The sequence below is a fragment of the Haplochromis burtoni genome, unplaced genomic scaffold (genome assembly GCF_018398535.1).
Source record: "Haplochromis burtoni strain Fernald_Lab_line unplaced genomic scaffold, NCSU_Asbu1 Contig_44, whole genome shotgun sequence".
In the NCBI taxonomy this organism is placed as follows: Eukaryota; Metazoa; Chordata; class Actinopteri; order Cichliformes; family Cichlidae; genus Haplochromis; species Haplochromis burtoni.
This window is the reverse complement of record NW_024582405.1, coordinates 1,164,578-1,190,171: the sequence shown is the minus strand read 5'-3', so window position 1 is coordinate 1,190,171 and position 25,594 is coordinate 1,164,578. Positions and strand designations below refer to the sequence as shown.

The window sequence follows — 25,594 nt, the reverse complement described above, 5'->3', positions numbered from 1 at the left end:
GAGCAGTGGGACAGCTGATAGCTGACATAGATGGCACACAGTTTGAGATTAGTGGATTAAAATGTACATAATGGAAGATGCATGCATCAAAACGTCTTGTTTGTTCACAAAAAAGCATCCACGCCTGCAAAAAATACTGGACTCTGTAGTTTTCTTAGACAATGCACCTGTTTATCGCAGAGACTGGATGAGCGTTTGCAAAGAAATGTGTCAAAAATCATAAACACGCGCACAGAGACTCCTTTTACAATGACATAAAACATGCATGAAGCACCTGCAACACTCTCTAAAGATGGAGACCTTAATTCTTTATGAATTGGTAAAGGTTTTCACCATGAGCAACAAATGTATCCACTGCTTTTAGCTATAAACTATTTGGTATCGGTCATAACAAGCAGGTGAAGTAACACCTGGAGTTTTCTAACAGCTTCTCATCGCGTATAATCATATAAATATGTATGTCCTGAAAATGCACAAAGTTTGAATGCATTTTTTAAATTAAATTTGATTTTAGCTCACCAGCTGTTGCTGCTTCACATGCGATGTCATTTAAATAACCTATTAGCATTAGCATGCAACACAAGAGCCACCAAGGGCACGCAAATGTGTTTGGTCTGCGAGAAATCTCCTAAAACTGTACTTTGCTCTAAAAGGCCTGGGATCTGTTTGGTGAGGTAAGGAGAGGTAACTATTGTGGGTCTGGTGATGGGGGAGAAAAAAATACCTGTAAAAGAGGGATTGTGAAGAGCTGGACTCCACAGGGAAGAAAAAGGCAGGTTGGGCAGAGACGAGCAGCAGCTCTCTGACATCCTGTTTGTGCCCACCGCCCTCCTCTTTGCATTACAATTCACTCTCTGCATGAGTCAAGGTTAGACCTGACAGCTCTGCAACTGTGTATGGATATGTGAGCTTTGTGGGTGTATGTGTGTTCAGGTGTATGCTTTGCAGCGCCCATATAAAACAGATCGGGGAGATGGAAATGAAAAGAATCAGACTGAGAAGAAGAGACCAGACAGATTTATAGGTAGGAAGAGGAGTGCACACTCTGTCAGTGAGGGTGGGTGGGTGGACGGCACCCTCAGGTTTGGACAAAGAAACTCAGATTAATCCCTCATGCATGGCTGGAGGTTTGATTCCTACTTAGATTCTATTGTAAAGTCGGGCCAGAAGGCTTCCAGAGACTAATGGACTGATTTTTATGTCTTGTTCTTAAATATTTCATCACCAAAAAAGACAAGTACTTGTGGCTACATTTTATTTTGAAAAGCTGCCGAAATGCAACTAGACATTTAACCTTAAACTGCTCTGAATGAACTCGGTGTGGAGGTGAGCAGCTCATTTTAAATAGACTGAGATAAATTTTGTTCTTTATTCTTTTCTTGTTATAAAGATAATTTCATTAAAAGTGCTGCAGAAGGCACGGCTACAACAGACACGTTTAGAAGGTCCTGAAGGTGAAACCTACAAGACAGCCGCTTGTTACAGCCCCCACCTGTCACTCAAAGCCTGCTTGCCCTTGACCTTAAGCCTTGATAAAGTTGTTACTGCTGAGTTATAGAAAAATAGCACTCGTACTCGTTAAACAGCCCTCATTTCTTTATATTTTGCTTCTATGACCAGACTTTCTTGTCATTTTTAAAGTGGTCTTGAGCAATTGTTCTCTAGGATTTCTGAGGGTCTCTCAAAGTTCTTCTTTGGACATTGGTTGCTTTAAAAAGATTCAGTGCAGTCCTTGTACCCAACAAATTTTAGGGGCATGTTTTTGAGCTGAAGCATTCAAGCATAACGAAGTCGCAAAAGAACTTAGCAAAGAAGCACAAGCTTGTCACAAAAACAAATATCTTCATTTAAATCTAGAAAAAATGCAAAAGATAATATACACAGGCATAAAAATGTATTTTTGTATAAATACAGTCATTCCCAAAGAGCTATGAGCCAAAAGCCGGCATTTCTCAGCATGGTGTGCAGTGTTTCCTTAAAGAATATCAGGAAACCAGACAAGTTTCCTCAGTTTTTGTCTTACACATAACAAGTGATGGGAGCAGCAGATGAACAGCATCTGAAAGTCATGTCCTCTAAGAAATAGGAAAAAAATCCAGCAAAGATCTGACACAAGACCTGAGAGACACATCTGGCACATCAGCTGATCCATCTATTGTTTGCCAAACCCTCATCAGAAACGGTCTCAGTGGAAAGATGGCTGTCAAAAAGCAATTCTTAAGGCAGGGAAACAAAGAGGAAAGGCTGACGGATGCCAAATTACACAAGAGCTGAACTGGAAACCTCAACAGGTCTGATGGAGTGATGAATCCAAATTTGAAAATTTTGTTCCAAATCATCGTCAGTATGTACAGACAGGTCAGGAGAGAGATTCAATATTAAGTGTCTGCAGCAGAATTACGAACACAGAAAAGTAAGATTATATTTTTAACAAGTATACAATACCACCTGGAAAGAGTCTGATCAGCAACAGCTTCATTTTTCATCGTGAAAGTGATCCAGAACGCATTGCCAATGCAGTAAAAGCATGACTGGAAAAACAGCTCAGACATCAACATTATTGAAGCAGTTGAGATCATCTTGACAGAAAACAGAACATTTGAATGAAAGAGCTTTGAATGTCCTTCAAGAAACCTGCAGAATTATTCCTGAAGACTTTTTAAAGAAATTACAGAAAGTCGCCTCAGAGAGATCAGACTATGATGAAGAATAAAGGTGGTCATATCAAATATTGACCTTATACACTGTATTTCCCTGCATGTTTGCATGTGTTTCAATAAATCACTGCAGCTATTTCTCAAATGTAATAAAAAAAAAAGAAAAAAGAAAAGAAAGAGGTGGCTCAAGACTTTTGCACAATGTTATACTTAGACTAAAACTGCTTTGTGCGCCTGTTGAAAAACCATTTATTTCTGCTCACACTTGGTTTCAGATTCAGCCTCAAGTGGTTACTCGTGGAACTGCAGCTTTTGCAGCTTTCTACATAGAAATGCACATTAATGAACAATTTTATGCCACTTGAATATTTTTCTCTGCCGTATACTAACCGAGAGATTACGGGGTGAGTTCGAGGTGCAGGATACTGCAAGTTCTCATTTTCAAGTTACACCTGCTCCTCTTTCAGCATTATTAGTTTAATGTATCATCTTCCATGGAAAGATTTGCCACTAACTTACTGATACCACTCACAACAATGAGTCAACCTGCCAGCCAGTCATGAAAGCCATTTCATTTGGCGTTTTGAATTTTCCGAGAACGGTTTGCCTTTTCCGGGAAAGAGTGCAAGAGAAGTGATACGACAGAAATTATGATTTGTTTAGAACAAAGCTGGATTGGTACCATGTGCATGAGCAAACACGGTAATGAATGTCACATAGTTGGATTTATTCAGCCATTAATCCAAGAGAAAGACTTCACAGCGATGGTCACGCTGCTTGTATGACAAGCAATAGATGTCACAGAAAACAACCAATTAGCACCAAAGAGTGAAACAAAATCGAACAATAAGGACACGCAGGATTATCCCCTTAAAAAAAAAAGAGTCTGAAGACCTGCATATGATTTATATTGCAGGAGATGTTCCGCACACTGATGGCAGGTGGTGCTGACCTTTCTGTGACCTTTGAATGCCATGTGATCAGACCCTTTCAAGTTTCAGTGCTGTCTAATGTCACCGGGCCGGCTCTCACGTGGTCTCACAGTTACACTCATGCAAGTTAACCAGCCCAATAAATGTATGCAAAAGGCCAGCGTGTGCATTCTGCATATGAGACAAGTTTCAAAGCCAGAGGTGATTTGTTGGGGTTGAATATCAGCGACTGAGTGCCAGTATTTTGGGGAGAATTCTCACCCAAATGTATCGCTTTATGCCCAGATTACATCTTAATTACACACGCAGGTCTCCATGTACTACTAAGAGTGGAGAGTAGCATTAAACCACGATGAATCGCACGGTTGGGTGATGTTTTTAAAATTTTCCAATCGACCATTATCACACCGTATAATATCTGATATATTTAAAGATGTATTTGTGAGCGTGTTCGCTTTAAAATATACTTAACTAGAAAACTTAAGAACCAACATCAAGCAGATGGACAACTTGCAGTGTTGACATTAACAAAAAGGGTAGATGATGATCACAGTAACATGGGTGTACGTTAGAGAAGGGATAGGTGGGATAATTAGCTGAAGAGAATCTTTACCGGTGTCTGTGTACAGCTTCTCATTAAGCTGAGGTCATCATCATCACAACAAGAACGAAGCTGGCATCATTTTGTGGTGCTAAAGTCAATTATTTAGCAAACTCAAAGAGACAAACCATCAAATAAGCAACTTCCAACAATGAAAACTTATGCAAAGAAGTCATGGACTGACTTGGTCAGCAACCAATAACACATATATTCATCAAGTTGCCAACCCTAGAGCATCAAGCATGGTGACTTCTGTCCCAATGCTTGGTATCTTGGTATAAGGGGAAAGGAGGACATTTTTATACCATGCCCTCAAAGGCACAAATGGTGTTGCACATGGCTGTACAGAAGAGGACAGAGCCAAGAAATTGCAGGAAGAATGTAAAAAAAAAACGGAGTTGGAGAGAGACATTCGACCCCTGTCAACATTTTCAACTTGGGAAACCTGGCAAACGGTAACAAACAGTACAAGTGATATTTGGATTGGATTTTCAGAAAGTTACAAAAGTTGCAAAATACAGTGAACCTCAAATCTGCCGTGGGCAAGGGGTCTTAGGAGGGTTCAGACTGTTTGACAAGCCAACATGTATTTGTACTTGGCCTGTGTAAGAACAATGCTTCTAAACCTGCAACCAAGATTCAACAGAGTCTCTGTGCCATGACTTTTCTCCCTGTAAATGCACACATTCACAGGTTCTCTTCATAACTGTAAAGACACTCCTACTACACTACTACAAAGTTGTTTATGCACGTGCAGCCCAGAAAATCTAGGACGAAACACAACAGGACAGTAGCTGAAAATTGTCTTTCGAACATCCCAGACTTCATTCTCAACACTGTAAATGATACAGATCTGTGGGTGAATGTGTTTTCTGAAGTAGACCTGCACTGGTGCAAATCAGCTCAGTCAGACATCGAGTGGACTGATACTGGAGTCCTGGCAGGTTAAACACCCCTTTTATGTCTGATCCCATTGTGTCCTCACATGCTTCTCCTGTAGGTAACGTCTAGCAATGTTCACGGGTGCAGAGCAGGTGTGAAAACGGCTCAGGAGATATGGTATTAGCACCTGATATTTACTGAAAACCGTGGTCTATTACTGTGTTTGAAATCAAACTTTATTCGTGCAGGTAAAGGGATGTTATAATTCAGTAAAACCCTGAGTCCCAGTGATTAGCGAATAATAGCGCCAACTAACGCAGGTAAGTCTGCCACTGTCTGTAATTCTGATGGCTCTTTTAGCTGAACAAGAGCCTCGGTCCACGAATGTTGCTCCTAATCCCGAATTCCTCTCCTTCTCCACAATAATGAGCTCCTCTCAGACTCATGAGTTGACAGAGGTAAAGCATTTAGCACGCTTCAATGGAGAAAGAGGGAAAGAGTGGGAGTGCAGAGAGAAAGAGAGGAAGATACAGGCCAAAGAGGGATAAAGCGAGGGATGTGGGGAAGAAGGGGTAGAAAAAATCTACTGAGACATGCATGAGGTAAGCTCTCCCTCTGGCAAGGCAGAGTAATGCCGCTGCACAGAACAAACGCAATAGCTGACTATTGACGACGAGCAGAAGAAAGGAAGCAGAGGAAGGAAGGAGAGAAACAGACAGAGAAGAAGGACAGATATACATAAACCAAAAGGTTTAAGGGAGAGCATCATTGTGTTTTCTTAGTCTCTGAGGATTCAGTTGTTTTTCTGCCCGTCACTACAGCCCAGGGACATGATGTGAACAACGTGGGGACTAGGTTTGTGTGTGAGTGTGTGTACGTGTGTCACGTGGTGTGTATTCTGCGTATTTACGTGGGTGGAAATGTGTGTGTGCTGCACTGAAAACATGTGCATGCTTCATTCGTTTCAAGGCCAAGTGATGAAATTCTCTCCTTTCAGTAAAAAAAACCACTCAGACACAAATACACACAAGAAGACTGTTTTATACACACACACACACACACACGCACACACACACACAAAACACTGCTTTCCACAGCTCAATTGATAAGGTAAAGTCTGTGTACATGCTTTTAAAAAAGTGTACTTGACTTGAATAAGAAGGCCAATGAGCTGCAGCCACTGCAGAGAGACAGAAACACTCAAATGTATCGAACCGTTCTGGACGTGTTGAATTAGATTAATCAGGGAAAATGTTCGGAAAGGAAAGGAAAAGCAAACACTCAAAAACAGCAGACGAGCGTGATCTCCCGGCTGAAAAAAAGGGAGAAATGCAGCCAACATGGCTGACAGTGGGGAAAAGAAGGATGAGACAATCACGAGGAGATCATCAGCTAGCTGATGCATACATTCAGTAACGAATGCAGATTACGCAAGATGCAAGTCAAAGCGAACACTTAGTACAATAAATCCATCACAAGAGCCACATCCTCACAATCTGCCCGGCTACTGGGCCCTCACTACTTCTTTTTCAGCACGACATGCACAGTATGTAGTATGAGTCTCAAATGAGGTGTTGCACTCGGAGGTCTGGTCTCATTAGGACGTAGAAGATCAAAAGTCACTCATGGCGACTGTGATTATTAGCTCAAATCCTGCTCCTTGTCCTTGCTATGTTTGGATCCACTAACATCTGTAACTTTCAATTTTTCAAACTTTCTGAGCAGGGATAGTTCAATATTCTAAGATACACAGAGTGATCATCCAGCTAGGAACTCAAAAGGCTTGTTACAGTTACCAACTGTGACGCTGACTGAAACTTGTGTTCGAAACTCAAATTTTCTGTTGTATCTTCAGCTTAATTAACACCAAGTACGGTGTGAGTAAAGTTTAAAGTATTTCATAAGCAGTGAACAAGTTAAGTCATGACTTTAGGTTACTGACACACTGCATTGGAAGCAGGAGTTGTATTTCTTGAATGCTGACAAATACACTTGCTTAGGCAGTTCAATGGTAGATAACTTTTACAGCTACAAAAATGTGTTCTGCTTCACAACAGGAACAAAAAATTAATTTATGTTAGTTACAAAATTCTGACAAGAAGCACAACAACTTTCTCAGTTTCTAAAGGACAAGTAAAAAAGGGCCCGAGTTGCTACTGAGACGTTCCACAATACCTAACAGTGACAATCACGACTATCACTTCTGCTGCTGGGGCAGGACTGGGGCGAGTGGTTAGCACTGTTGCCTCACAGCAAGAGGTTTGAATCCACCTTCTGGCCGGAGCCTTTCTGTGTGGATGTTTGGACGTTCTCCCTGTGTTTATGTGGGTTCTCTGACTTCCTCCCACAGTCCACAGACTTGCAGTCAGTGGGGTTAGATTACCTGGTGATTCTTAATTAGCCATAGGTAGGAATGTGAGTGTTAGCGATAGACTGGCGACTTGTTAAGGTGTACTAAGTAGCTCACTTTACTTAAGGGGACCATAAGAGTGACATAATCTTGCAGCAGGGAGGAAGTACTAAGTACTTTGTGTGACATTTCACTACTTGAAGGGACAAAAGAGAATAACTAAGGTTGGAGTGATGATGATGACTGTATTGTGCTGCTGGGTGTTGCTGCCAAGTTCATCTGGAAGAAAGTGGGGTGTTGGATCAGTATATGGATAATTATGGACTATCATTAACAGATTATTCATTAACAGCCTATAGACTCGCCCAGCTGGATCTAAGTAATCATTATGTAGTACAAGTCCTGAATCAGGAATTAGCAGTTAAGTACTGATAAATAACACATTCTTCACGCATTCTTCAGTACCCAAGTAACCTTACTGCAGTGTTACGTTAACATTTATTATAATGGGCTTCAAATTATGCAGTGCTATTGCACTCCGTTGTCTAGTGTTGAACTTTACTTTGTGCTTGTGCCCTAAATAAACGTTCATTATGATGTGTTAAAGGTGAAAAATTGGAATTTCCCTGGAGTTTAGCTTTGAGGATGCACACTTCAGTTGTGGGTTCAACCTTTCAGCCTCCACCTAGGGTGAAGCATTTGGAGAACTGCAGTACTAAATTTGAGAGCCAGTAACCTGTGGTTTCTAAAAATGCTCCTCTTTTACGTGTGGCTAACACACTCTTTTAACTTCAACTCTAAGTTTGTCACCAGCAATCTGGTGGATCCGAAGAAGTGATGGAATCTAAATTAACTTTAGTGGAGAAATTTAGTGTCATAAACACTGGTGTGATGTGCTCTGCACTCAGGACAGAGGGTCATTACAGATGTGGAAGCCAACACACTCACGCAAGAAACAAAAAAGGCAATCTAAGCCCACATAAACTTTTCGATTTGTTGACCCCGTAATGTAACAACGGACACACCTGCTCATTCACAGCCTCACCTCTACCACACACTCACGCATCCACACAAACATCCACAGTGAGACCTTAGACACACGGTCGTGATACATCACCACCTACACACAGCGGTGTCAGCCACAGACAACTGCTCCTGAGCCCCAGCAGAGGAAAGACATTCATCATTATGACATTACAAAAACACACATACACACACACTGAGAGAAAACGACATGAAACAACGCTGCAGCTGCTGATGCGTGAAGACGACTCCATCAAATCATATATCACACACACTGTACATGTTTCCCGCTAAAATAACACCATTATGAACAAAAACAGTCATAACAGAATCATCTGCTGATGAATCGTTCATCACTGGATGCCTGTGTGTGTCATGTTAAGCCTCTTTCTTTAGCCTGGGAGAGAGAAAAAGCCACAATCGCCACCATCATCGCTACCTGTCTTCTTTTTTTTTTACCCCCTCTTTTTCTTTTAATCTCCACTTCTGATAGGACACAATTTAAATCCAACCAAATGTCTGTCCAGGGAGTCGTATGCTGTCAAACCATCACTCCTCCTCCTCCCTCTTTCATACTTTTTCTTCTGTGCACCTCTCCCGCTCTGCCCACGTCAATTTTCAACATGCTCCTTCCACTGATCTCTCTTCGCTGCCATTTCACATCTGAGATTAGTCGGATGTACCAGTCTGATCATCTGCATGTGCCGCGATTTGCCAGAAGGTGTAATCTACTTCCTGTAATTGTAAAGAGCTGAGTTTTCATTGGACTACACATTTAATTGAAGCAATGGACGTCGACGACAGCAGAGACAAAGGTCTAACCTGAAAGGACTGTGGTCAGACCTGCCAAGATTGTGCAAAATTTCTGGTTGTTATTGGAGGCAGAAATGGTAAATAATTACCAGTTTTGTGATAAATACGGATATAATTTGCACTTTTGTTGAGGGTTCATTTTATGCACATCTTCAAACCTTGAAATGTGGCGACTGTTTCCTGTGAGTCTGAGGAAAGCATGCAAGCATCAGCGTTTTTATAACCCTTCCTTTTGGAAGCGGTACAGCTGAATATAACATAATTTATCTATTTTTTTTTTGTCATGCAGTGATGCTGATTGGCAAAATATGCAAATGTACTTCCAGCGTGACCTTTTCCCCCCCCTGCTGAAGCACTAAAGGGAATATCTGATTTTGGATTTCTTGTGATCACCGGTTTGAAATTTCCTCTTAAGTGACATTTGGATCAAGGTCTGCATAGCAATGGTCAAATTTAAATAGAATGAATTAAAATAAGCATTAGTGGCGCTAACAGCTTTCCTAGCACACTCGACAGGCCGCCTCCTTATTCTTCCTTCAAAAAACCTCGTGGTCTGTCCTCCTCCTCCTCACATGCATTTCTCATGAGAACACTTTGCTGCTGCCCGTCTCTGCCCTTAAAGCCGGGTGAAATTCCTCATCGGTTAATAGTTACATTTCAGATTTTAATTATTGCTGAGAAAACGAGCTCAACTCATTTGAAAAACATGCACGATTGCATCATTGGTACCAGTTGCAAAGCTCAAGACGTGCAGGCAAACAATATGGATTGTTCTGAATCAGTGAAAACATGGTGGAAAGCAGTGACAGCACTCTGGAGATTTTTCAGCCTTCAAAGAGGGACGAGTCTGAAGTGTGGTTGTAGCTATCTCGGTACGAGGCTGCTAAGTGAAGCCAGTCACCCTGTCTGCAGTGCAGGAAGAAAGAAAATTACTAAGAAAGAAGGCAAGCAGTACTTTACATTGAATGGAAAGTAATTGACTTTAGGTCAATGGAAGGCTTTCAGACTTCAGAATGGAGTGAGATGTCACAGTTTGTCTGTCAGGCTTGCTAATATTTTAACAATTATGTAAACTGAAGCGTTCTGTGTTATCTACTCTTTAAAAAAACACAACATGCTGTCCTGCTGCTGTATGCATCATTTATCAGCACAATCCAGTCACCCATCGCTCCCATAAACTCATCACATCCCCCTGTGAACATATTTTCTTTGCATGTCATTACATGAAATCTAAAGGAAAGTGTCTGAAGAATTGTATTTCAATTGTTGAGCTCATAGCCATTGTCCTTAATGTATTTTGAAGCCCTATTTGTATTTCCTATGCACACTGTGACCGGATAAACTCAAATGCATGCATGGTCTACGTGTAATCTTGACATAAAGTTTTCTACTTGTCTGTCCCAGAACCCTCACAGCTGCATGATCTGCAGGGGGGTCAGAAAGGGGAAGTGAAGAGACGAGTGGGAAGGAGGGTCATAAAGACATTCGGTGGGAAGCTATACATTCGGGTTATGCATACACCCCGCAAGCATTTGCTGTTTTCAAGTCTCTAGTTAGTAATCCCGTGTTTACTCAGATTTTTGCTTCACGGTTGATCATTAATGTGTAACAATGATTGCTGAAGGCCGAACCTCCTCAGCCTGGATGTGTGACGGACCTCGAAGAACGTTACAGTTCTCTACCAGATGGGGATTCAACACTCAGCTTAAGGAGGTGAAGAAGGTCACATAGTTCCCAGGGACAGGCAGAGACAGTCTAGGCTTCAGAGTCAAAGTAAGAGTGGAAAGAAAAGGGCACAGGTCTACCACAATTTTTCCTGATTCTCTCATTTTACCCCTTATTTGCGTTTTCAGGCTGGATAGGAGTGAGTAGAGGGAGACCATTAGTCCCATTTATTTTCCATATTAGCTATGATGTCAGCTAATATTTGTCAAGTCTGATATTGTCAGGGGCTGTCAGCATCAACGAGGGAGCTGCTACTGGAAGGGAACAGGAAGAGGGAATGAAGCCAATTCGCGACCTGATCCCAGTCATAAGGAATCAGCAGAGTGAAAGAATTTCAAAGGTGTATCAGGTGGGAGGAAGCAAAGGAGCTGACATGAATGCAAATATTTTTTTACATTGCTCCTGGAAAAATAGAGCTGTTAAAAAAACAATGATACAAACAAAAAAAAAGTGAAAAGATCACTAAGAGCACCTCTTGTGAGCTCGAGAGGCGTGTTCACGTAAATACAAAGTGTCATCTCCATAAGTGCTATCTAGTTCAACCTGTCCGCCTCCTTACCAGCTGGGTAAGAGGGCACAGATAGGCCTGTCTAATTCCTGCGACGCACATTATTCATAAATCCTTCACTCCGGGGCAGATATACACACAACTGGCGATGCAAAGCGCATCAGAAGGAGAAGGCTTTCTGGAAGCGTGATGATTTCCTCGTCCACCCCCGCCAGTTATACACGGGGTCCACGCTGTCAGCAACGATGACACTGATTAATGAGAAAGCCATCGCTTCACTATAACATCTGGGTGATACACTACAGAGACTCAATGGAGGGAGACTCTGCAGGGTAAAGTGTGTGCCCTGGCCTTTTATCATTGTGGAGGATGAATAATTCTTGATTAATGCAGTTTTGGAGTATTGTACAGCGTACAGCTTCCTACAGTGATACAGAGAAACTGTTACCGGTCTCTTTTGGTTTAGTGACACTTAAAAACAGCAACGTTTATGTGTGACCACTTTATTTGATGCATCACACACAGCTCAACGAGAGTCATTTTGCCTAAAGTTTTGTGGTTTTTATCACATTTTGGGGGCCAGAATGACATCAAATTGTACAACAAAGCAACAATAACAGAGCTAAACTAATATCTACATGTGCTTTACAATGAATTATTTCATTATTATTCATTATTTCAGGAAACGTATACTGACTTTCGAGTCCCATTTATGATATTACAACACTTTTTATGTAGTTGTAATAATGTGCAGCTAGTTTAGGCTGTCATCTTTTTCATAGCTATGTTTATATAGCAAAAAACAGAGATTCACTGCACTGATTGAGAAAAATATTTAAAATCTAACATATCTGGTGCTGATTGGAATGTATGAGACATATTTAGTTTTGTGGCTATTAATTAACCAGAGGTGGTTTTACTAAACCTGGAAGTGATGAGCAAAGGGTGGATCTTGACTGACAAGCCTTTAGCTAATAAGCATATCCTGGATAACCCATTTTCTGGCTGCGATTTAGAAAATGGACTGAATGTTCAATTCAACATGAGCCAAAACTAGTGAGCGACGCCAAACACTGACCAGGAAGCGTTTGCTAAGCTCACAGAGTGAGAAGAAGGCCGTTTTCCCAAAGACTTCCATACAAAAAGGAGTCGCCTCCTGCTGTCTGTCTATTAAAAAGAATGAATTTTTAAACCACTTCCATGTTGGCTCCACTTTTATGTAACTTTCATTTAAAAACAGCAAACATTTGGTCATTTTTGGATGTTTAGACAACCAGGCAGTAACCGCTTTGGCCTTTTTTGAGAATCAAATTGGTCCTTAAAAATGATAACATGATATTATCCTTCTGTGTGCTGTCAGTGAACATGACTGATATCAGCCAATACCGATATTTCTCCCTAGTCTATTATGTATGCATATATATTAGTATAAATATACATTCATATTACTGTATTTAATCTTCACTGAACAGACACATTTTCCTTTGCTTCACAGGCAATTTTCAACATGACTTACACAGAATTTGCAAGCTAATGCATAAAGGGTCTCTTATCCATGACATTTATTATTTACATGTTTCTTTAGTATAGCAACAATATTAATTATGCATTTTATGGAAGACACTTAATCTCCACGTGCATTATTGTATTTATTGTAATGCTGTTTTATGACATTTGTAGATTAGTGTCCTCAAAGTGAAGCATTATGAGGTTTTTTCATGACTCCCCCAACCACACACACACACACACACACACACACACACACACACACACACACACACACACACACACACACACACACACACACACACTTCGTTACTTTTGTTCTATGCTTTTACACCATGAGTCACCAGAAGTTAAGTGCAGCAGCAATCGAACATACACTGACTGCACACTGAAAAAAAGACCTTCATGAGAAAATGAAAAGAAGAGCCACAGCACAGCCTGCATGCACGTTTTCTCTCCTGAGGACGGAGAGAGGGGAAAAAAAGAGAAAGAACACGAGCCTTCAACAAATAGGCGCCGTGAGCTGAGGGGACATAAGTGGGACATGCGCTGCATGTGGAAAAAAACACATCATGCCGGGATGAAACCCTCCCTTTGTCCCTGCTCGACAAATTCCGGAGTTTAACTGAATTACAACAAATCCAATTGAACCACGGGACACAAGTCATCCGTGCATTCCCGAATGTGCTGAAAAAGCCGCGGTGCTGCTGCTCTTCCAGTCGCTCGGATTGTTTCCCCCCTCATCCAAGAGTCCAAAGTGAGGAGAAAAACACGGGATGAGAGCGCAAAAACCAAAACAAAAGCCCGCCTGTGGTGGAGTTGATCGAGTCTCGTGTGACTGAGAACACTTGTGTTTCCCACCCTGCGGTTTTATTTATTTTATTTTATTACAACCACAGATCCACTCCGTCGGTCGTTATGGGTCTCGGCATCGTGCGCTCCCGACGCCCGCCGCACGGTCCCGACCCCGCCGCTTCCAGCCCGGCGAGAGCCGGGGAAAGAAATGAGGATGGGCGGCTGCCGCAAATCAAAGCAACTTCCCCTCCTCTGCTCCACGGAGCGAGATGGAAAAGCCGATGCTCTAAATGTTCCCAGAGTCGACCTGACGGGATACAACAATTTGACGACACACGCCGGATAATACAGCTTAGTAAAGACGGGGTTTATTCACGGCGGTGGCATTAATTTCCCATAATGGCGTTCATTCATCACCATCCTGTCTATAGCTGATAACAGCCGCGGGCGCTCCTGCGATCCCCGCACAATTTATCGACGGATATTAATAACAACAAGCCATAACTAACACAATAACACACAGATACAGTCACACGGGCTCCAGCCTTCATTCTGACCCCGATTCTGGTCACATATCAAGTAGCAGAGCAACATTTCCACATCGGACAGCTGCTTTTCAGGACAGCATACACAGTCACACGCACCCACACGCCACTGGCGGACGAGAAGAAGAGCCGAATAACTCACATTCTGTCCCCGGGAACGAGCAGGCGGCTCTCCACCATCATATCGGGCAGAAAATCCAGATTGTAGGATGAAGTCATGTTGCCTTCCTGCCCTGTGTATGAGTGTGTGCGTACAGTACCGTCCGTGTGTGTGTGAGAGAGAGTGTGAGAGAGTGTGTGTGCGCCTCCGCCGCTGTGCGCCCTGCCTGATAAATAAAGGAGCGTCGCTCTCGTCCAAACTGCGCCTGGTCGCGGAGACGGAGAGGGACAGGTGCAAGAGCCGAGGCCTCCCCAAAGGCAGTGTAGCCAGCCGCACACACTCTGTCCGCATCCAGCAGTTGTCACATTCTCCTCTTCCTGCCCCCCATTCGCTTTTTTCCCTCTCTCTCTCTCTCTCTCTCTCTCTCTCTCTCTCTCTCTCTCTCTACCTCCCGCTTGTCTTCCGCCGGTCCTGTCTGAAAAACCGTTCCGCAACAGCGCAACTGACGGACTGTTGGAGAGCCAGGTGTCGAGCCGTGGAGGCGTGGCGCATAGCGTTGCAGCTGATCTTTAACTATTAGGTCTCCTCGGCTACCAGAGCGCGCCGTTCACCACAGACGAGGATCCTTTCACATCTACACACGATGTTCCGAACAGGAGGCGGCTTCAATCGTTTATGTTCGGAGAGTCTCCAAACGCAGTCGGCGCCAAGACGCAGAGTTTAACCTCTGAGATAAAGCTAACCGCGCACAAATATTAGAATGATCGGAACATTTACCCATTAAATATCTTCCACTGGACTTAATCGTGGTTTCTAGCCAGTGTTTATGTGGCATCATGCTTTTAAAGATTCTATTACTTTTGTTAGTGACACAAAATAATAATAATACTAATAATAAATGTTTGTTCCTCAAGAAGAAATGTACTTAACCTCTCAGCATCTACCAGCTCACCAGTGACCTGCTTTAGTTTAGATCTAAACAAACATAGTTTCAGAAACTCGAAGGTTTCACCTTTTAAATCTTACATGTACTTGTCCTCCTGTCTCTCCTGTGATTTTCATTTCGGAATGCCACTTAGGTGAGAATTCAATGTAATATTATTTCTATTTTGATGGGTGTTAAGAGGTTAAAGATGGCTTAGCCTAAGCTCAAACGTGGATGCACTAACCAGTTACTGGAAATCATGACTAGATATTTATTTTGTTAATGGCTTTATGCGAGTATGTGTGATGCTCTCTTCATCTTTGCAATTCTGCACATCTAAACAAAGGGGCTTCCTTTATTTCAGTATGGCCACTCTGCTGATAAAGCAGGAGCGCTAAAAGGGGGCTAGTGTAGCGTAATCCCAAATCACTGGCCGTTCTTGCCAATCAAAATATATGGAAGCATGCATTGGCTTCCTTTGTAGCAGTAAGGCTGTAATTCCACAGTCTTCCTCAGGAAAATGGACGTCTGTGCATTTATTTTACAGAGCTGTAAAATTCCACCTTATGCTATTGATATGGGGGAATTTTTAAAAAAAAAAGAAAAAAAAGAAAGAAAACTCAAATGGATCATATGTCACCATCTCTCAGATAATAACCACAAACACCCACACCAGCATAGATCACTGGGTTTTTTCAGTGTGAGCCTGTTTTCAGTCTGACTAAATTAAGGGAACACGCATCATGAGGCCACAATAATCTATCAACAAACCAAATATCAGTTTAGTGGATCCTTACTTTCCAGTAAGCTACTAATGAGTGCTGCGCAGTCATGCTTCAGTGTGGTAACTTCATAAAAGAACGGCCGGTTAGTTGATTTAGAATCAAATGAGTTGACCATATTTGGAGGTGCAGTTACGCTCTGGGACAGCCTTGTAATAATGAACCTGCTCATAATTTTCTGCAAATTTGCTGACTCGGTTTTACACTGCATTAATTGTGTGGATCCAGCATGCCTCCCCGTGGAACCCGTGTGGGCCTGAACGTACCCCTGCGCGGTACGACTGCCAGGTTGCCCCACTTCCTTCGTCCTCCTCCGATGGAGAAAAGAGGGGAGGCACTCCAGTGAAATAATGAGGCTCTCTTAGACTGAGAGAGGCGGCTCTCTGGGGGAAGAATATGAGTATCTGGGTCAATGGGAGGGGAAAAAAAAAAAGCTCAGTATGCGCACATACAGCAGGGTAAGTGTATGGTGTGGGTGGGACTTGGCCCGCGGCTGTGCTCGGGGGGTCAGCTTGCATGTTTACTTGCGAGAACCCGGGTCACAGTGTGGATGGGAAACGCTGATCCTACATCAGTGCCTTAGGGCTTGGAGTGTCCCAGGAGTGGGGACGACTCTGCATGTTTCACCACACTCGACCCTCATCAGACCAGGGGTTGTGCTGAACATTATATAACGAACTGCTGCATGACAATGGGCTGCGTTCCCATAGCAGGCTGTCATTTTCAGGCCTGACCTGGTGCTCACGAACACCGTTTTTAGATGGCGGCTCGCAAGAATAAGAAAGACCTCCATATTTTGGATTCACCACATCACTTTTATTGCAAACCGAGTGACTGGCCAAATTTAAATCAGGTAAGGTTTGTGATTTTTATAGGTGGAGTCACTAAACTTTCTGATTGCATTTCATACTCCTACTTTATCGTTCCCCCTAAAAAAATTACAATTTATTTGCATTTCTTTGTTACATCAGAGGAGAAAATCTTGAAACATGGGCACACAACACCAAAACATGGCTCATTACAACTAAACTGCCAATTCAAATGTCTCCCAAAATGTCATTTAGACATCTGAACACAACATAAGTTGATTGACTGTATTACCCCAAAGACTTGGTCACAGTCAACATCACACAGTATTACTGACTGAAAACCATGCTGAAAACGACAGCAGCCACTACCCTTACATTTTAAACGGCTTAAAGCTGAAACTGCATGTCTGTGTTTGGCCAAAGCTTCTGCGCACACATCTCACAGCGTGGCCGCTGCAGCAAAAATGCATCACGTTTGAAATGAGTGAACTGAACATTCAAATGTAGTGCATGTCCCCTAATTTGTTTCTAACTATAAACAAATCTTTGTATCACAGACAAATAAACTCAGGGGCAGCTTTTAAACGAGAGCAATAGCCCTAATCAATGCAAATACCTGATCTGGCCTGACTAGCACCTTTTATTTTTGCATGTATATATTTATCTCTGTACATATTGTACATTTCATTTCTGGACATGGTCTATACTTTATTCTGTATACATGTTATTTATTGTGATTACTGCTTGCCTTTCTTTCAGCACTGATGTGGGAGAGTATAGGTAAGCAAAAGAAAAAAGAAGGCGGGGATCTGAGAGGAGGGGGAGGGGATATGAGGCATTGCTCTAACATGCAAAATTGAGATCTAGCTGTTTGCTTCTGCATTTAACATGCATGTATAGCCATATTTATATAGCTGCACAGTGGTTTGCTGTGAATTTGAAACAATATTCTGCCTTTCCAGAATCACTAGTACGTAACTTTGGTGTTAAAAGCCTGTTTTGATAGAAAAGAATGGGCTTCACGTAGAGGAAGATTATGCATTTTCTGTTCAATAACACAGGGATGACTCTATCAGCATGATCATGCACAACTGGCTGTAGGTTGATGTTAAGAGTGGGGCCTGTCTCTGGGGACATCTCAGGCCCTCCAAGGTTTGGAGGCCTATCTCCCCCTACCACCACTTCCCCTGCCAGTGGCGGACTCCCTCAGACATCGGTGCGTTGGTGGTTCTTTGTGTCCGGGGATGGGCGTCCAGGTACACACCGGCTCACTCCTTGGCGGCCGCTTATCGGGGCCTGGAGCCTGGGGCTCGCTCGGGCCACTTCGGAGGTGGGGTGCCCCCGGCCTCTCGGCCTGGGGCTCGGTCACTCAGGCACGCTGGCTGCCGGCGGAGCTCACGGGCGCGTCACTGCAACTCCCCCTGGCTTCTGCTCCGCGGCTGCTGAGTGAGCTGCCCCTCTGTTGGTCTTCCTTGGTCTCTTGTGTTCTGGGGGCCTCTGGATGTCTGGAGTTTTGATCTCCTCCATACCTGCTTCATGCCCTGGAGGACGGGGCTGTGGCCCCCCCACACCCTCTAGCAGATCATTACATGAAGGAACCTTTTAAAAAACAAAAAACAAGCGCGTCCATGCTCACAGGTGTACACACGGGTGATCACACCCACAAACTACACCCTTTTTGGCTCCTACCTCAAAGCACACTGTGTTCTGTTGATCTTATGTGCTGCACAATAATGTTTAATATTTAGTATTTACTGTCATATTCCCATATATCATTGTGATGTTGTTTATTCTATTACTCTTGTTCTCTTCTGCTTGCTTTCTTTTTTCTTTCTCAGCAGGTGATCCAGGTGATTGATATATGCATTTTTTTTTCTCTGCCCGTTCTGTTGGTTTTTGTCTTTTGCCCTTCTCCCCCGTCCCTCTTCTCAGCTGTTTCTCTTTCCCTCTTTCTTTCTCCCCTTCTTTCCCCCAGTCAAGTCTGTCCCGTATTCAGTAAGTGAAAATAAAATAAACAATAAAAGGTGAATCAAATGGACCATTACGGCAAGGCTGGGATGGTCAATTTGGTAAAGTAAATCCGTTGGGCATCTTTCTTTGCCTTTAGACAACAATTCTGATGGCAAAAGAGCCAAACGGGACAGGCAAAAAAAAAAAAAAAGAGTGGGGCCTACAGAGGATAAATCCTGACCTCATGGCTTCCACATAACAATGGAGCCTTGCATAGATTGATAATGAAAGACCGTGCTTTGCCCCTAGACCTTGAGATAGTCCTATTACATGTGATAAATGGCCATGTTCATGAGGCCAGTGAAAAAGAATCACAGTGAAAGAGCGACGCTGATACTGCCCATGGAGCTGCCAATAGATCTGTATCTGGGTTAGGTTTGCTACAGATTTTGGCCATGTGGATCAAATTAAGCTACAATAGGGACGCAGTGGCTTTATTTCACTTAGGAGTCTAAAGCAACTTGAATTTTCAATTCATTTATATTCAGTGGTTAAAAAAAAAAAAGAACAAAAAGACATTATTTAACCAGACGTGAGATTAAACAAGGAGCTGGGGTGGAGATGGGTTTCAAAGCAGCTTGCAGATGTATAGGGTGGACTAAGGCAGCTAAAATGACATACTCTAAAGGGAGGAGAAGGAGGGTACCATCTCAGCTGAACTGCAAGAATTATGGCTCTACTTGGATCCAAATTCTTCTTTTATTAATTTTATCAAACTAACAGTCCCACATAAAAAAAAATACGTTAAAAAATCAAAAGAAAAAACTGCACCTGATCTGGAGTTTTCGGTACACCTATAAAAAAAAGGATAGTTTGGGTCCTTTAAAGAGAAGGGTCACTGCAAATCAATACAAAGCTGCTCTGAGTGATCGCCTTTATCCTTTGACGAAGCATTTCTATCGTCAAGGGAGCAATCTCTTTCTTTGGGTCACTGAATGGTTTGATAAATGTGAAAATTAAGTTAACCACATGTTACGGCCTTTGCCCCACCACATCTCAATCTACCGACGCATACATATAGGATTTTGAACGAACATGTCGGACAGGGTTCTTCAGCAACATCGTGAAGACACCCAATGAGGGATTGTCTTCAGGACTAATGATGTTGTTTATTGTGTTTTAGATTCATTTTCAAATCATATAAACACTAATAATAAACACCAAGTCTAGGAAACATTTCCATCCCACTATATGGATAAACAGCTTATATGAAGTAGTCTCCAAAGACTTCGTAAAAGTGTAAGACTGCTACTGTGAAAGCATGAAAGTAAAGTTTTGATTAAAGCTAAAATGAAGGCCTTTGGGCTTTGACAGGTGGTGGGAACAGTGGGAATGACACCTCAAACCTTCAAATTTTGATCCGTGGCCAAGTTTCACTGAGATTTCATGAAAGTTTACACTTGTTTCTTGTGCCGGCTATGTTCCAAACCCCCCTGAGTACACACCGCTGCAAACCTTCATAATTAAACCAGCACAGCATGTAAGAGAACCCCGGTGTGCAGAACCTCAAAGACCTCGTCATGTTCTTGGTGCTCGGTGATGACTGATGCACGGGCGTGACCACTGAGCCCGTCGTTTCTCCATAGTTACGGTTTATTTACAAGTGAATATTAAAATCGCTGTAGGCCTGTGTGCACGCCGCTGTGAAAGCATGAACAAAGACTTCAGAAGCATCCTTGAGCCTGTATTTACTCAGGACCAGTCTTCAGAGCCAGTGAACATTTCACACATTGTGTTCTACCTTATTTTCTCCCTGCCGCCGCTGTTGTTCTCGTCTCTTTCCACCCTCAGCCATCACCTCTCCTATCACCCCATTTCTTCACCCGAGGGTCCTGTGTTCGCCAAGAGGCCCTGCTTGTGGCAAGGTCTGGCTCTGCCTTTGCTTGCTCTCCTGTACTTTTGTCTTTCTCGCCTCTTCCCTCTGTCTAGTTATTTCTATCTTTTCCCTGCCTTCATCTCTCTAACCCCGGGCTCAGGGGGGCTCAGCTGCCCGAGCAATACGAATTGATCACCCAGAACGAAGGAGAACAGGAGGAGATAAGGCGGGGCAAGACAGAAGAAAGAAACAAAGAGGGAGGACCAAAAAGAGGCGATCCTAAAAAAACAAATTAAACAAAAGAATAAAACTGCTTTCTGTTAGGTACATAAGTATGAGTATCATCCTGCTTGTCTTCTCTTTCCTGCCTGTACCTCACCCAAGAGGAGAGGATTGTGGGTAGCTGATGGTACCGGCTTTTCACACGTGAATATTTAATGAGGGGTTCATGAATAATTCAGAAAAGCAAGCATCTGCGTTTGAGCCTAAGTGGACATGTGAGGAGCAAAAACCAGACAGACCCTGACTGCTACCATTCATCGTCGCTGGAAAAAAAACCCATTTTGATCAGTGATTATTCCGCACTGTACACGTGTGTGCGTTTGCAGATAGACTGCTTCCTAAATGAAAGGCTATTACAGGCGTCCCAGTCCAGCCGAGTCCTCCTGCTACTTTCGTATTCTGTTAAGCTCAGAACGGCGGACTGAAAACCAAATAAAAGTAGAGACATCTCTTTCTAACACTCTCTCCATCGCTCTTGCTGCCACTCACTGTTCAATCTTCAGATCTCATTCCCATATTTTCTCCAGCCGCCTTCTCCTTCTGTCCTCCATTTTCATGCTTTCATCTGTCTCCTTCCCCTCTCCTCCATCACTCACTGCACCTCTCCCTCTCTTCACCCTCTCTGTCAGCTTGTTTCTGGCCCTTGCTGGACTCTGGTTAGGACATCGTGTTCCAGTTAACGTGGATCCCATCTCTACCTGCAGTGGGCTGCAGTGCCCTAATGCTCGCTGACCTGTTTTGGAAACACAATCTGACTCAAAACACACAAACTCACCGGGCTAGGGGTTTTCAGCTCAGTGCTTTTTTATTGTTCAATTTTTAATTTTTATTAAACATCTATTTACCCTGAATCAAGAGTAGAATTCAGATTAACATTTTAGCACAACCTTCACTTTTTACTCTCTTTATATGCATGTTTTGTCAGGTGTGTCACATATATTGTCATTTCCAGGATAAAGAGGCCTATTCACAAATACCATCACGTGAAAACGCGAGCGGCGCCAAGAAAGAAAGATGGCTTGAGTATGAAGACACTTTGTGAAAAAGAAAAAAGAAGGTTATTATGGTGATTCAAACATTTTTTTTACCTTCACAGTATGTGAAGATTCACGTGCAGCAAATATTAGCATAAGAAAGAATAGAAGAAAATGTCAGCAGTTCAGGGATTAAACAATATACAGCTGAGGCTTAATACCACTTCTTAATATCGACATAAATGTTGAGGACTAAAAAGAAGCTAATTTTGTGCATGTTTCATTTTGGTCTTCTTGTTCTTTCCATTTGGATTGAATATGAGTTGCACTGTCCACAGAGCTCGTGTCCTTGGGTAATAAAGTAGTACTAATCTAGTACTGTAACCACTGATGCAGAGTGCCAGTCATATCCAGCGAACTGCCCTAAAAAACCTCTGCTCATACACAAACAAACTGCTGACATGAGAAAATACTACCCAACCATTTTCATACAGTCAGACTGTCAAATCCGCTGACATGTCAGCTTTATACACGGTGGACTTTGGCGTTGGTGTTATGATGGGGCAATAGTGAAACAGGCCAATTCTTCAAACACGCCAATCTGCAAAAGACCCGCTGGCATTAATTCAATGTAGTTTACTTCAATTTTATTAACATTGCCAAATCACAACAACAGTCACCTCAGGTAATACAGGGAACACCTCAAGAATTAGACGATCCCTATGAGCAGGCACTTGGCGACAGTGGAAAGGAAACAGGATGAAAGCTCTGATAGAACTAGGAAGTGTTTATAAACACTAGGTAAGCATTATTTCCTACATCTACCCAAGTAGATATTAGTGCCTAAAGGTAAAAAGTCAGAACATCTGACTATGCTTCTTCTTGGACACCGCCTAGGTATCCAAGTGAGAGGAAGTCCAGGGACAAAACCAGGACATGCTTGAGAGATGATCAGCAGGCTTAGAAATGCCTCAGTGTCCCACCAGAAAAGTTGGAGGAGGTGGTCGAGGAGTGGGAGGTCTGAACATCTCTGCTTAGACTGCTCCACCCGTCAAACAGACCCCGATAAGCTGTAGAAAATAGAAGAACAAAGTTCTTAATGGAACGCGTGACGAGGTCAACCTTTTGACCTCCAACCTGCAGGTTTGCCAAAGTACAAACACCGAAAGAATCAGCTTGTACTTATTCTATTGATGTCTGACAGAAGAGAGGAACGCTGCGCCCTGGGATGAGACAGTAGTGTAAATTCCTCAACCAGGCTTTTTAAGCTTTTCTCAACCCCTCACTTCATTAGATTACTCTTATAAGATTCATGTAACAAGATTACTGATGTTCCTGGCAAACATTAGTATAATAAGAACCACACTAAAACGACTTATACTGATAACATTGTGAGCCGCAAAGGGGAACAATGATCAGCACTTTGATGTTGATAGCATATTAGCTGTAAATCCAGACGCTACCTCCAAACAGCAAAGAGACACAGTTTACATACTCAAGCTGCTGGAGAACCACACCAGTGAAATCTGGGTTTGACAAGATGTTAACAGGAGCTGAAGTTTGTTGCTTGTGGCTATTTGTTGGAGTCTTTCCTCTGAGCTATGCACATTTACACATCTGGCACCACAGCAACAATTTCATTAATTATTCATAACTACTTATTTTACCCTCAGCCAGGACCTTATGTTAAATGTTTTTCTGTAATGTCACCTAGGTAACCAAAATGGGTGGCGACAGCCCTTAGTAATGGATGTGTACATGTCGTGAGATCTCGATTTCTTTTGAGACTGAGGGAAAAGTCTAAATTAGAAGAAGTATCGGCAAGATCTAAAGTGCAAAATGAATGATTGGGCAATGATCCAAGACAGACATGTGAGCCAAAGTATTTACTGTAAAGAGTTTAGTGACTGTCTGTTCTAGTTTGGCAGAGAAGGATGAGTGCAATTTTTAAGTTGTTCAAAGTGGAAAAATCACATCACGTGCTTCTGACCTCTAGAGTCACATGTACACGTAGACTACACACATAAATTCCGCATTACAGGACATCGTGATCAAGTCCAACACTGTCGAGCAAATACCTCCTGACCTGCTCACTGACCCTAACACACTAATGTCTGCACCGGTGGTCTCGACATGACATGTGTGGGTCTGTCTGTATCTCTCTCTCTGCACACACACACACACACACACACACTTGATGTCCTCTGCCCCTGAAGAGGCCTCCCGGGTATACTGTGCTGCTGTCTGCTAGTTTTAATAGTTTCTGCTAGACAGGCATGGACAACGCTCAGCTGCGCTGAAGTAGAAATGCATCGCTGCTGACCTCATATCTGCAAACTCTCAATAAGCCCCATGGCTCTTTTTGGGTTAATTCTGTGATATTTTAAAGGCTTGTATCAAGTTATGCTACACCTGAGTTTCTATGGCAGTAAAAAGCTCTGAAATTTGGTTAAGTTACATCTCCAACCTAAAGCTTTATGTGGTTTCGAGCAGCTCTTTGAACAATGTAACACAACCTTTAGACTTAATTTAAAAATCCTGCGAAAACCAGTGTATAAAGGATACTGCTAGGAAATGCTAGTGTCATGTAGGAATACAGGAAGCGTATGTCTATATTTTTTAGGATCACTAAGGATCAGGTGACCCTGAACGACCCTGTAGTTTCTGCTATAGGCTCAGGCTGCTGGGGGACTTCCCATGATGCAGCGAGCATTCCTTCCTCTCTCCACTCTTTTGACTACTGTTGTGTTTACATGCTACCATTAATTTTTATCTAGAATCTTCCACAGTTATAATAATTTTAACCTTTAACCTATTTTGAGAACACCCTGTTCATTCTGATTTTCCATAAGGACAATGTTAGAGGATCCGGATGAGGTTAATATCCTAAACAATAGGATCCTGTTATATATTTCCATAGTTTTACTGAAGCTTTATGTATGTATATGTATGAATGTGTGCTGATTATTATCATATCGTGTGATAGTGTGGGTTCCTTATGATATAAAGCAGCTGAAACAAGTCTTGCTGTGTTATATAAATAAAACTGAGTTGAAACTCAGTCGCTCGACTGCTTCATAATGCGATTTTACTAGATTCAGAAGAATAAATCTTTGTACGATGGTGGGTTGTATACATGTCTCTACCTGACGTCTGGGATTTTTACACTTTCACTTCACTTTTCACTTTTAATTTCGCTTTCCTTTTTTGGCTTCTCTTTTTCTGTCATTGTCTGGGTGAAAAATACTCTCTTTTATAATAATAAACCACGTGTTACCATGCAAACTTCCCACAACAGTGAGAATAAAAGCAGAGCACCATGTGTACGGCCTTACATTGTCTCTTTCAGATGTTGTGGGCCTTCTTTTGAACCCCACTGGACCACGTTGCATGTTAAAAAAGACACTAAAGTGGTACTCTGTGCATTAAAATGTGTCGGCTGTACTTCCAGACGTGTCGGCCACACTACCATGTCACTACACAACTTTGGTACGAGCCCCAAGCTGAAAAAGCAGTGCTTCATTACTCTTTTAAGGGTTTAATAAGCTTGGGAAGTAAA

At 42.5% G+C, this 25,594-nt stretch overlaps 1 protein-coding gene across 27 annotated transcripts in view; it reads right to left on the bottom strand.

Moving 5' to 3' along the window:
• Positions 1–25,594, bottom strand: part of celf2 (cugbp, Elav-like family member 2) — a 236,789-nt gene that overhangs the window by 143,106 nt on the left and 68,089 nt on the right. For 6 of the 27 annotated variants that reach the window (XM_014333209.2, XM_042220145.1, XM_042220146.1 and 3 more), the window contains exon 1: positions 14,480–18,180. The exons of the other annotated variants lie outside the window; for them this stretch is intronic. In XM_014333209.2, coding sequence (XP_014188695.1) covers positions 14,480–14,556 — 77 coding nt within the window. In that variant the 5' untranslated portion in view covers positions 14,557–18,180. Of the gene's footprint in view, positions 1–14,479; positions 18,181–25,594 lie in introns of those variants that run through there. 27 annotated transcript variants of the gene reach the window in all.